The sequence below is a fragment of the Macrobrachium nipponense genome, chromosome 3 (assembly GCF_015104395.2).
Source record: "Macrobrachium nipponense isolate FS-2020 chromosome 3, ASM1510439v2, whole genome shotgun sequence".
NCBI lineage: Eukaryota > Metazoa > Arthropoda > Malacostraca > Decapoda > Palaemonidae > Macrobrachium > Macrobrachium nipponense.
In genome coordinates, this window is record NC_087202.1 from 110821621 (window position 1) to 110834120 (window position 12500).

The window sequence follows — 12500 nt, forward strand, 5'->3', positions numbered from 1 at the left end:
CCACCTTTTTTCCCAAAGTAATAATTTCAGATTTTTTTCTGTATGCTCGGCTAGATTCGAGTCCTTTTTTACGTCATTAGTATTTCTCGTCATATAAGTGAACAAGTAAAAAATGAGCCGAAGTTCCTTCGGCGCAATCAAGTTTTGTGTATAACGTATAATCCGGTCTAAAACCATCAACTATGACTGGCAGCTCTTCAGTTGCTCACCAGATGTGGTAGAATGAGGGTGCTTCCCTTGCCTCCGGAAAGCACTGCCAGATGCACGATCCATGGCTAACTGTAACTTTAATATAATAGAAACTACAGACTATAGGGTTGCAATTTGGTATGTTTGATGATTGGAAGGTAGATGATCAAAATACTGATTTGCAGACCTCTAGCCTCAGTAGTATTTTAGATCTGATAGCGGACAGAGTAAAGTCCGGACGGACAGACAAAGTCAGCTTAACAGTTTCCTTTTACAGAAACTAAAAAGACATAAAAAATAAAAAAAAAGGCTGGGAAATGGGTGGTATAAAATTACATGAAGGCGAAAGCAAACGAAACAGGTGTAAATGATGAGGCTAATAAAGAAAAAACAACTGGTTATATGATATAGAAAACACAATTGATTAAAAATATAAAAACTTTTGAATTTACTTCTATTCCGTCAGCCATAATTACTGCTACAGTTCCCGTATAGGCATAAATGAAATTCAGTTTTGCTTTTCCAGTTACTCATTTTATTTGAAGACAAAGGAACTGTGATATGTTGGTGGGGAAACATGAGGTCTGATGCTCTCACTTCATCTTTAACTGACCAGTTGCATTTCGAAAGGAATTCTCTTCAGGTGGATAACTTAAGGTTTTCAATTCACCTCAGGTGGGTGACTAAGGGACCTGAATTCACCTCAGTTGAGTGACTCACTTCAGATGGGTGACTAAGCGATCTGAATTCACCTCAGATGGATGATTAAGGGCTCTAAATTCCCTTCAGACGGGTGATTAAGGGACCTAAATTCACATCTGCTGGATGATTAAGAGTTCTAACTTCACCTATGATGGGTGATTAGGGGACCTAAATTCCCACCTCAAATGATTGATTAGGGAACATAAATTCACCTCAGATGGGTGATTAGGGAACATAAATTCACCTCAGATGATTGATTAGGGAACATAAATTCACCTCAAATGGATGGGTGGATTATGGGGAACAGTAAATTCACCCCCAATGGGTTGATTAGGAACAAATAAATTCACCCCAGATTGGGTATTAAGGGGAATCATAAATTCAACCCCTGACTGGGAATTGATTTAGGGAACATAAAATTCAACCCTACAAATGATGGGTGATTAGGGAACATAAATTCATCTCAAATGATTGATTAGGGAAATAAATTCACCACAGATGGATGATTAAGGGACCTAAATTTACCTAAGACCGGTTATAAATGGTTCTAAGTTCACCTCAGATGGATTATCAATGGACCTAAATTCACGTCAAATGGATGATAAATGAAACTAAATTCACTTCACATAAATAATTAATGGACCTAAATTCACCTCAGATGATTGGTTAAGGGACCTAAATTCACAGATAATTGGTTAAGGGACCTAAATTCACCCTTCAGATGGGTGATTATGGAATTGAATCCATCGCAGCCTCTTCTGATTTATAACGTCTTTATTCTTAGAATATACTCAACACAAATCAAATTCATTTGTGAGATGAGATTGCTCTAGCGCGCCAAATTGATATTGTTTATGACGTATAACTTTCCTGCCTGTGACCGGGAATAGATTACGATAAAATTCTAGGCCTTCAACTTTAACCTTTAGAATTTTGGAGCTCCCTCACTTACATTATTCAAAAATGGAGAGCTGAGATTTGACCTGCCACTGCATATTTTGTGTTACCTTCGTGCAAGGGATTTCTCTCTCTCTCTCTCTCTCTCTTCCTCCTCGTATCCTCTCTCTCTCTCTCTCTCTTTATATATATATATATATATATATATATATATATATATATATATATATATAATTAAATTATTGATAATATATATATATTTAGAGAGAGAGAGAGATTTGTGTATGTGTGTGTGCCACATTCATCCTTCAAATGGTGAATAAAAAACGAACCTCGGTGTAGAAAACGTCCAAATTTATAATTACTCCATCTGCGTGCTGTCGCCATGTTCCTTTCATCATTAACTCACCTTCATTAGGAACTTCCGTAATTTCTCTTATTGTATCATTTCCAATTCTGTGCTTCGCTGTCGAACTCCTCAGTTCCAAAGGTCCTTCATTCCTCACACCGATGGACTTCGGAACAGCCTCCCAAAGGAAGTTGTGTAAGTTCGAGCGAAAAGGCCATGCATTACTACCCCAGCGCTATTCTTGCATTTTATATATTTATTTATTTATATATTTATTAATTTATTTTATATTTTTTAATAAGTGGTGTCTCCTCTTTCTGTATTTCCCTTTGATTTTTCTTATTTTTTCCAAAAGTAGACCATATTCTTCGGAAACCTGAGTTCCAAGTCAATGGCTCTTGTGGGATTGTTCCATATGAATAGGTTTCATATACTGAATAATGATAATAATTATTATAATAATTATAATTCTGAGCTACCGTGTGTCTTCTAAAATTATTCTTCGAGCTTTATTCTGTCGACGAAATCTATCACAATTAGTTCATTGCCATACCATAATTTCAATATGATTTCCAAATCTGATTCAGCCTCCCCGTTGCTTGATTAACAATCTTTTTTAATCTTTCACGAAATTAAAACTCATGAGAATGTATTGGATATTATATATCAGGCTTGGATAAATATTTGAAATACCTAACGACATTAATCTGTTTTTATTTCGTCGCCTTGTGAATACTCTTTCAACATTTGTTCTTTTATTAAGAGTTATTTTAGTGTCATCTCTCCAGCTAAGTGAGGCATTGTTTTAGGCGAGCTTCGAAAATATTGTGATATTTCGCTGAATAAAACAGCATCAATTATGTGCTTAAGTGCGGCAAGTTTCTATGTGTAGATAGGTGAATATATATGTATATGTATATACATATATACACTTTATATGTATATAAATATAGTGTATATATGAATTTTTGGTCATATCATCTTGACATTTTATTTACAAAGATTAAGCTACAAATGTCGTTTAATAGCCATTTCGCTCTACATCAGGGATATCACCGAAGGTACCAAATCATTTATCACTTATAATTCCACTTGGAATATTCCCGAAGTAGCGCGAATTGGATATTAAACGATATTTGTAGTTTAATGTATACATACAACATATCAAGAGCCAACAGGAAATAATGAGAAGCAGCAGTACCCAGCGCTTATATGTATTATTGATACACCTCATTAGGGTATAATATTGTACCCTGATGAGGTGTATGAGAAATACACGAACGCTTTAGGTACTGCTGTTTTTCATTATTTCTTGCTGGCTCTTAATAAACAACAATCTTCACGTGTTACTTGTGAACGTATAACACGACACACACATCACATACACACACACACACACCTATATATATATATATATATATATATATATATATATATATATATATATATATATATATATATATATATATATATATATATATATATATATATATATATATATATATATATATCTCAGTCTTAAAACGAGTTTATTTCATAAAGCTAACAGGTAAAGAAAATCTTCAAGGAGTTGTAGGGTGCCAGAATGGTGGTCAGAAATATAAGACATTCACACATACACACACACACACAAAAAGAGAAGAATAGAATTTGCATCCCAAAGGGATTCGATACTTTTTATCCACAGGGGGATAGTCAGAAGACAGATCCTTCCTGTGAAAGTTAAGATACAACGTTGGGCAATTTTGTTTCTGATAAAGTAACGTTTTCTGTTGCTTACCAGAAAGCCGTATTCATGTGGGAGTCATAAATACATTTCTTGGCGAATTATACCCTGGTTTCATAATTTTCGCAAGTGAAAAAAATTAATCAGAATGAAGCCGAGTTTTTCTCGTAATGCGTAGGCCTGCAGTAACTTCAGAAACCCAGTAAGCACGAGGGAGTAATCTAATCCATGCTGTTAATAAAGATTATGTATGTGTGTGTGTGTGTGTGTGTGTATATAGATATATATATATATATATATATATATATATATATATGCATTCATACATGCACACAGAAACACACATACACACATATTATGTATCAAAAACATATACATATATATATATATATATATATATATATATATATGTGTGTGTGTGTGTGTGTGTGTGTGTGTGTCTGTGTCTGTGTCTGTGTGTGTGGGGGTGTGTATGTGTGTGTGCGTGCGCGCGCGGAGAGTTTGTGTGTGTGAGAGGGAGAGAGAGAGATAGCCAGCTAAGAAACAAATTAAACGAGTAATTCATTTGGGAAATGCTAATATCTGAAGGCTGCAAAACCAATTGCTACCGTGTTAAATAAGTCAGCGTTCTTTGCTAAAGCAACTGTGAATTTCATGGGATTCACGCGAGGGTTAACTTTCTTAAGAACGTAAATACATTTGATGAAACAGAGCGACACACGAAGTAAAGCCTCTAAAGTGTTTCATTATCGACTGTCATTAAAAAATAACATTTGCATTATGAAGCAACAAGCAGATGTATAGAACTCGAGTGCTTTTCTTGTCAAGTGTTACTGTTATTAAGAAAGAATAAGCTACGGTTCATGGCCTCTAATTATATCTTTTAGTATTACATGAATGCAGCCTTCCAGCTCCCATTTTAATAAAAAAAGTTTATTACAACTATATCATATTAAAAATTAATTTAAAAGCATTTCAATTAAAGATCTAACTTAAAAACACAACTGTCACTAACGGGCGACATGATGACGGAAGGGGAAGGCGAAGGTTAGAACTACCAATAATTCGCTGACTTGTGTTTAACCTGTTTTGACGTGTATGTCATAAGTTGCCAATATGTTTATTACATGTTTTGCTGCATATTTTACTTATCTTATAAATATCACAAACATTTCGAAAATAAATGGACTACCGTAGCTGCAAAACAATAAGTCGCTGGCTTCTATTCAACCTGCTCGTGATGTGTGGGCCGTAAGTTGCCGACTTGTGTTATAATAAAATGTTTTACTGGCTCTTTAACTTACCGCATAAATATCACAAACTGGTTGAAAACAAAGTCAGCTACAATAAATGTAAAATGACAAGTTGCTGACTTGTTTGTGATATGTGTGAGATAAGTTGGCGATATGTGTTAATTACATATTTTACTGCACTTTTAACTTATCGCATAAATGTCACAAACCAGTTGAAAGCAGAGTCAACTACCGTAACTGAGAAACGATAAGTCGTTGACTTGTATTGAACCTTTTTGTGAGTGTGTGTGTGTGCCATAAGTTGTCGACGTGTTTATTACATGATTTACTGCAGTATGGACGCACTTATACAAGCAGAGACACACTGTTTTGTCACGTATGACCTTTTGATTTCGTTAAAGCAAGCGTTGACGCAGACCATTTCATTCTGGAAAAGTCTCTAAGCGCCATCAGCCTCATGAACAAGATTCCCGAGTGGACGACATTGTAGGTGGAGACCATCTCGGCCATTTTAACGAATAAAGCCCAGTTTAATGAAATGGAGAACGACCGGAAAATGGCACTCAGAACCGTCGACTTTCAGAGCTGAAAGCGCATTAGGGATTACAGGAAAGAAATAAAAATGGAAAATATACTATATTTCAGCATATATGTAAGTATCGTGACTACTACTGACACTGATGTTATTTTGATTCATATTTTTTGCAGTTGTCAAATTTTGAATATACACTGAGATGCCTGTTCTTGTTATTTTATTTCGGGTTAATTCTCTGTAAATTATTTCAAGAGAATAAAGCAACTAGAGGTTACAACTGCTGTCATTTAACGTCATTTAATGTCAGTCTTAAATAACACCCTTCAGTCCTAAAAATCATATGAGAAATCTGATATTTTGACAGTCTTCGCGTATTTTACTCTTGTTTAATGAATTACCATGTATATATATATATATATATATATATATATATATATATATATATATATATATATATATATATATATATATATATATATATATATATATATGTATATGTATATCTTAGATAAATAAATAAATAAATAATTAAAGCCATTGCCTAATCCTATTAGGAAGTGTGATATTTCAAATCTTAGCGTATTTTATTCTTGTTTCACGAATATATAGATAAATGAATAAATGTGTTAATTATATAAAACACATAGAGTAGCGTAGAGACGGAATGACCTCAGGTCAAATTCCACGCAACACCTGAACATTTCACACACAGAGAAGAAGATAAAGTAATAAGAAAGGAGAGACGAAAAAAAGTGGGCAAAAGACAGAACTGGGTTAATGACCTCCTTGTCAATAGATTCCAACAGGACTTGCTGCGTTTCCTGAATAGATCTATCTGAGATATGGTTCGTCCGTGACGCTTGATTGATGATTGGCTGGAGGGCGGAGGCGCCTCCGCGGCGGTCGCTGGTGGAAAAAGGAGGGAGGAAGCGGGTCAAGGAAGGAAGGAAGGGAGGGAGGGAGTTTGGTATCCTCCTACGAGCCGACGCTTCTTCAGGAGCACCTTCAACCTTGGCCCCAACCCACCACCCCACTGGCCCAAAAGCTCGCGTATTCAATATACTCTCACGAATTTAAAAGACGGAACGACGACTTGCCGGCCGTTGTTTTGGGCCGTTGCGTATGTTGCCAAAGTTATTATTATCCAGTATCAAATATTCCTCCTTATTACATGATCAATGGAAAACAAATATTTCGGGCATAAATATTCTAAAGTTGAAATTGAATTTTTATAGTAAAACGTCACCACTATCAATTTTGACTAAAATGAAAGTAAACGACCTAGAAACGTGGCATATAGTTTCAGATAACGCTGCAAATATTCCTGTCAACTTATAAAACAGGTCAATTTGGGACGGTCAAGCTGTTTACGCCACGATGCAATGGAGGATTATTCTTTTTAGCCAACATCCTTAAAGGGCAACATTTTGACCTGCCTCGTGACTCAAAAATTGATGGATTTTTCTTCCGAAAATAGGGCCATCTTTCATCATAATGCTGGATAACTCAGCGTATCATTCGGTGCAGATCAACAAACCCAAGAAGAGGATGTGAAAGACCGGTGACAAAACGTGAGCACAAATCTAGGAGATAAATTGAAATTGAAGAAATGCAGGTTTCTAGGGTTAGCAAAATCACGGACATATTCATGTCAACATAATGATTAATAATACAGGAATACACAAAGCGGTCCATCGACTGCCATACCTCTGCCTGTAGGATGCATTTGAACTCAATTGGCCTAAACGAAATCTCAAGCAGACAATAAAAATAGTTCTGAGGAGGCAGAGTTAATTCCTTCTATAAATGGATTAAGAAATGTATGTTGTTAACATATTCGTTCTTGTATCAGTGCAAATTTCGTTTTATTTGGTATCATCACTTCATCGTGATCTTTAAATGGAAAAATAAAGTCCGCAGTAGTATGTGTGTAGTATATTGCTAAATACAGGTAGCTTTCGCCAACTTGATACTACATGTTCTCCTAAATATATTATCATTTCTGTTTTTCTTTTTCAGGCTGAAGAGGCAAACTGATCAAGTTGGCGAAAGCTACCTGTATTTAGCAATATACTTCATATATATTGCTGTGGACTTGATTTTTTCCATTTAAATTTCGTTTTATTCAGTTATTTGTAGATTGTTTATATCTACTGCGCAGTATTTTTAAACAGCGGAATGCTTTGTGTTAAAAATTTATTACAACTTTACTTGATTTAAATACCAGTTGTTTTGTTGTTTTTATAATAAAGTAAAAAGAAAGGTAAAGATAATAACTCTATGAATGGGGAATTGATGAAAACCTTCCATCCATTTAAATAAGTAGTGAGGATTTCTAACTTAGAGTTAAATTAAGGCAAGAACGCAAGCCATTTGCTCTGGAAACGGAAAGCACTGGGAGTGTTGGCCGAGTTGGTAATGTCACTGAAGTCCTGATTTCTCCTCTGTCCGGTGGTTCGAATCCAGGATGGGACGAAATTACTATCAACAAAAAAATTCCCCTCGGTTGACATATATTAAAATATATTAATTCCGAAGTAAAACGAATTGAATATATATATATATATATATATATATATACATATATATATATATATATATATATACTATTATACATATACATATATATAACATATATACATATACATATATATATGAACTAATTATATATAATTAATTATATGTATATATATATAATATATATATTATATATATATATTACACTTCCACGTTTAAAAAAATTATGGAATATTGAGGATTTGGATCAATTACTTTCGTAGTTTATTTCTACAGTCTCAGTATTACTCACTGTGGATTTAAGGATATTCTCCAGCACGCGCTCCTTTGTGATACATTGATATATATATATATATATATATATATATATATATATATTATATATATATATATATAGATATAAGATATATATATATATATATATATATATATATATATATATATATATATATATATATAATATATATATATATATATATATATATATATATATATATATATATATATATGTATATATGTACATATATTATATATACTACACACATGTGTATATATATAAACATATGAATATACATACACACTGTGTGTGTATATATATATATATATATATATATATATAATAACTAAAAACGTATCACATACACAATTGTTCTGTGCAATCGTACAATTACTAAAAGGAGTTACTTATTCAAAAAAAACTACAAGCTTTCAGGGATAATGAGGACTGTTTGTCCCCGAAAGATTGTAAGATTTTTGAATAAATAACTCCAACTCCGCGAGATACCATCCAGTTTAAATGAGGCACTTTTAGTAATTGGTAATATATGATTATATATATGATATATATATATATATATATATATATATATATATATATATATATATGTATATATAATTTAATTTAGGTGATGGCTGCGTACATTGGTATTAAATATGGACCTTAATCAAAAGATCGAATTTCAGAAATCTTTAGGCTTTTTCTTCTTCTCCTCCCATTTAAGTAATGTTACCAAAAAATAGTTATTAGTTCCCAAATACACATGCACAGACACCTTATTGAGATATATATATATATATATATATATTATATATATATATATATATATATATATTTGTGTGTATATATATAATATAAATATGTATATATAAATATATTGTGTTTGTTTGTGTATACATATATATTATACATGCGTATATAATGTTTTTAGCTATAAAAACACGTAATGTTTTTCATAAGCATTTTGTCTTTGCGTGTGCGTGTTTTTTTTTTTTTTTTATTGTTTCAAGAATTTATCATGTTCTCATGCTCACTCTATCGTAATTTGATTAATAGAGGTCAGTTTTGATATCAAAAACGACCAAAAGCTTCGCAAAAAATAAAGCCCCTTTTCTGTGTTATTATGTCTGTCAGCATGACTGCTCTCTCTCTTCTTCTTCTTCTCCCTCCCCTTCTTCTCTAGTGTCTTGTCGAGTGTCGGCGTTGATATTATTGGAAATCTCCAAGATGAGGAGGCTATGACTTCAGTAATGAAAGTGTCAAAGGCGGAGATGTTGCAATGGAGCACCGCGTGAAGACCTTAGCAAATTCCGCGCATAGTCTGAATGGAGAGCATTCTGTCACTGCCTTGTAGAGCGTCGCTGAATTTTCAGGATATTTTGACTCGCTTTTATAGTGTTCTGCTCGTGATATCCCCCATGGTTTAGAAACGATCTTTGTATATCTGCTTATCTATTTATAAATGTGTATATATACATACGTACGCATATAATATATTATAATAGATATTGTAAACACACAATTTCAAATAGATAGGAAGATATACAAAGAGCGTCTCTGAACCACGGAGGACATCACGAGCAGAACACTATAAAAGCGAGTCAAAATATCCTGAAAATTCAGTGACGAAATTGCACTCCATTCAGACTATGCGCGGAATTTGCAAAGGTCTTCACGCGGTGCTCCATTGCAACATCTCCGCCTTTGACACTTTCATTACTGAAGTCATAGCCTCCTCATCTTGGAGATTTGCAGTAATAACATCGCCCCGCACTCGACAAGACACTGGAGAAGAAGAAGAAGAAGAAGAAAGAGAGAGAATCATGCTGACAGACATATCAACTCTGAAAAGGGTTTTTTCTATGTGAAATTTTTGGGCGCTTTTGATATCAACGCCGACTTCTATGAATTAATTTATAATAGAATGTGAATAAGAACATCATAAAATCTTGAATTAATAATGTCTAAAAAGACAAAAACAAGAAAACAGAAAAAGACAAAATACGTTTGTAAAATACGCTTTTCACAATTGAAAGCTATAATGACAGAGAGAGAGAAAGAGAGAGAGATGATGTAGTAATTCTGCTTACCGATCTCGAGCCCTCGTCTCTGGCGGTTCCCCGGCCCTCCAGATACTCCTGGTACTGAGATATGACGCAAAGTACAGCATATATCTGGAAGAAGAAGAAGAAAAACGAGAGGATGTCATACAAATATTCATTGGAATGTAAGCGAATATTTGATAGTATATCAGCAATAGCAAACGTCAAATATTTGCATGTCGCCGTAGGGGGTAGTGCCGTCAGTGCACTTAACGCGGTGCACTGTAGCCATTAATTAAGGTTCTTTACAGTTTGCAGCGTCCCTTCGGCCCCTCGCTGAAATTCCTTGCAATCCGTTTCCTGTACCTCCGTTCATATTCTCTTTCTTGCATCGTGCTTTCCACGCTCTCCTAACAATTGTTTCATAGTGCAACTGGGAAGTTTTCCTTCTGTTACATCTGTCAAACCTTATTACTGTTAATAGGTTCCAGTTCTTGGCCTTAGCTTAAATTCTATATTCTGTTCAATATCTGTATGTAAAGTGAGTGAATATGGAGTGTGTCTCATGTTATCAACTATATGTGATTTGATGTTATTTGACTTATGAAAATTTGACTAAAAAATCCCAAGCACTGTGGCACTTTCAGCCATTAAGGATAAGTTGGAGTGGTTGGACACCTAGAAGGAAGAAAGGAAGCGGGTACGGAGGTAAAGTAAAAGACTAACAAGTGGGTGCAGAGAGGCCGAAGGAATGTTGCAAATGACCTTTACTTTGCCATTAGTAGTATCTGCATTACTTCTGATCTATTCAATTCTCCCCTCTTATTCGTTAAGTTTCGATCAAATAATGTTTCCCCAGAGTTTATCTTTATTTATTTATTTGTTTCGAAGGTGGCTTCTGACAGATTCATGGCAAATATTCCTAATTAAATAAGGACTTGAGCATGAAGTACAGTGATTTATACAGAAACATTCATGTTTAGAATCGTGTACTGATTGCACATTAAAATATATACTCTTGGGTGCATTTTTCTGCAGCCTGCCTATTCTCGATACGTTATTCTTGACAGTGTTTTTCAAAGCAAATCTCAATAAGATTTCTTTGATAAATTCTAAAATTTTAAGTAAAATTAGCTTCGACAGGTTTTCATCTGTGTAACTCTGTAATTACTGGTGTTTACAGGGTATCAGGACAACTGCCCCCGGGACAACTGCCCCCAGGACAATTGCCCCCCGACAACTGCCCCTGGGAAAATTGCCCCCGTAGGACTACTGCCCCCGGGAAAATTGCCCCCGTAAAACCACTGGATAATTGCCACTGACCAATTTAAAAAATAATTGTAGCTATTTCTGGAATTTATTACCATTTACGTAATTACTTTATAGTAATTTCCTGAGTAACTATTTAAGAAAAAAATTCTTCATAGAAAAATGGTAGTAAATACGAACAATTAATGTTGTATTATTATTAATAAAAATACATTATTTGCCAATTCCTTCTGCTTCACTTAGATGTATCGTTCGTAAATAAGCTTTATTTTTCCACGTTCACTTCGAACGAACTCCATGATGGGTGATGTTACTTCTTATATTTCTGAATAGACACTGGATCATTCTTACTTTTTTTTTGTAAACATTTGTTTGACTATACAGTTGGCGATAACTTTCGGAAATTAACTATAACTCGTACGACCGATTACCTAATTAGGAAATAACTACATAAATGGTAATAAATTTAGGAAATAGATACAATTATTTCTTAAATGACCAATTATGTAATTAGGAAGAATATCTTCATAAATAGTTACTAAAAAGTTTTTACGTAAATGGCAATAAATTCCAAAGCATTTGTCCAGAGGGCAGTGGTTTTACGGGGGCAATTTTCCCGGGGCAGTAGTCCTACGGGGGCACCGGTGGCAGTTGTGGGGGGGGCAATTGTCCTGGGGGCAGTTGTCCTAGATCCGTTTACAGGTACTAATGTCCTCAGGTACTGGTGTGGTAGGTGATGTCCAC

General features: G+C 34.2%; 2 protein-coding genes across 3 annotated transcripts in view; one reads left to right on the top strand and one right to left on the bottom strand.

The window, feature by feature from the left end:
• The window catches only part of LOC135221957 (sodium-dependent noradrenaline transporter-like), a 399359-nt gene that overhangs the window by 141291 nt on the left and 245568 nt on the right, over window positions 1-12500 (top strand). The gene's annotated exons all lie outside the window — the stretch shown is intronic.
• The window catches only part of LOC135221958 (uncharacterized), a 208473-nt gene that overhangs the window by 20239 nt on the left and 175734 nt on the right, over window positions 1-12500 (bottom strand). The window contains exon 6 of the mRNA XM_064260014.1: window positions 10536-10619. Coding sequence (XP_064116084.1) covers window positions 10536-10619 — 84 coding nt within the window. The remainder of the gene's footprint in view (window positions 1-10535; window positions 10620-12500) is intronic.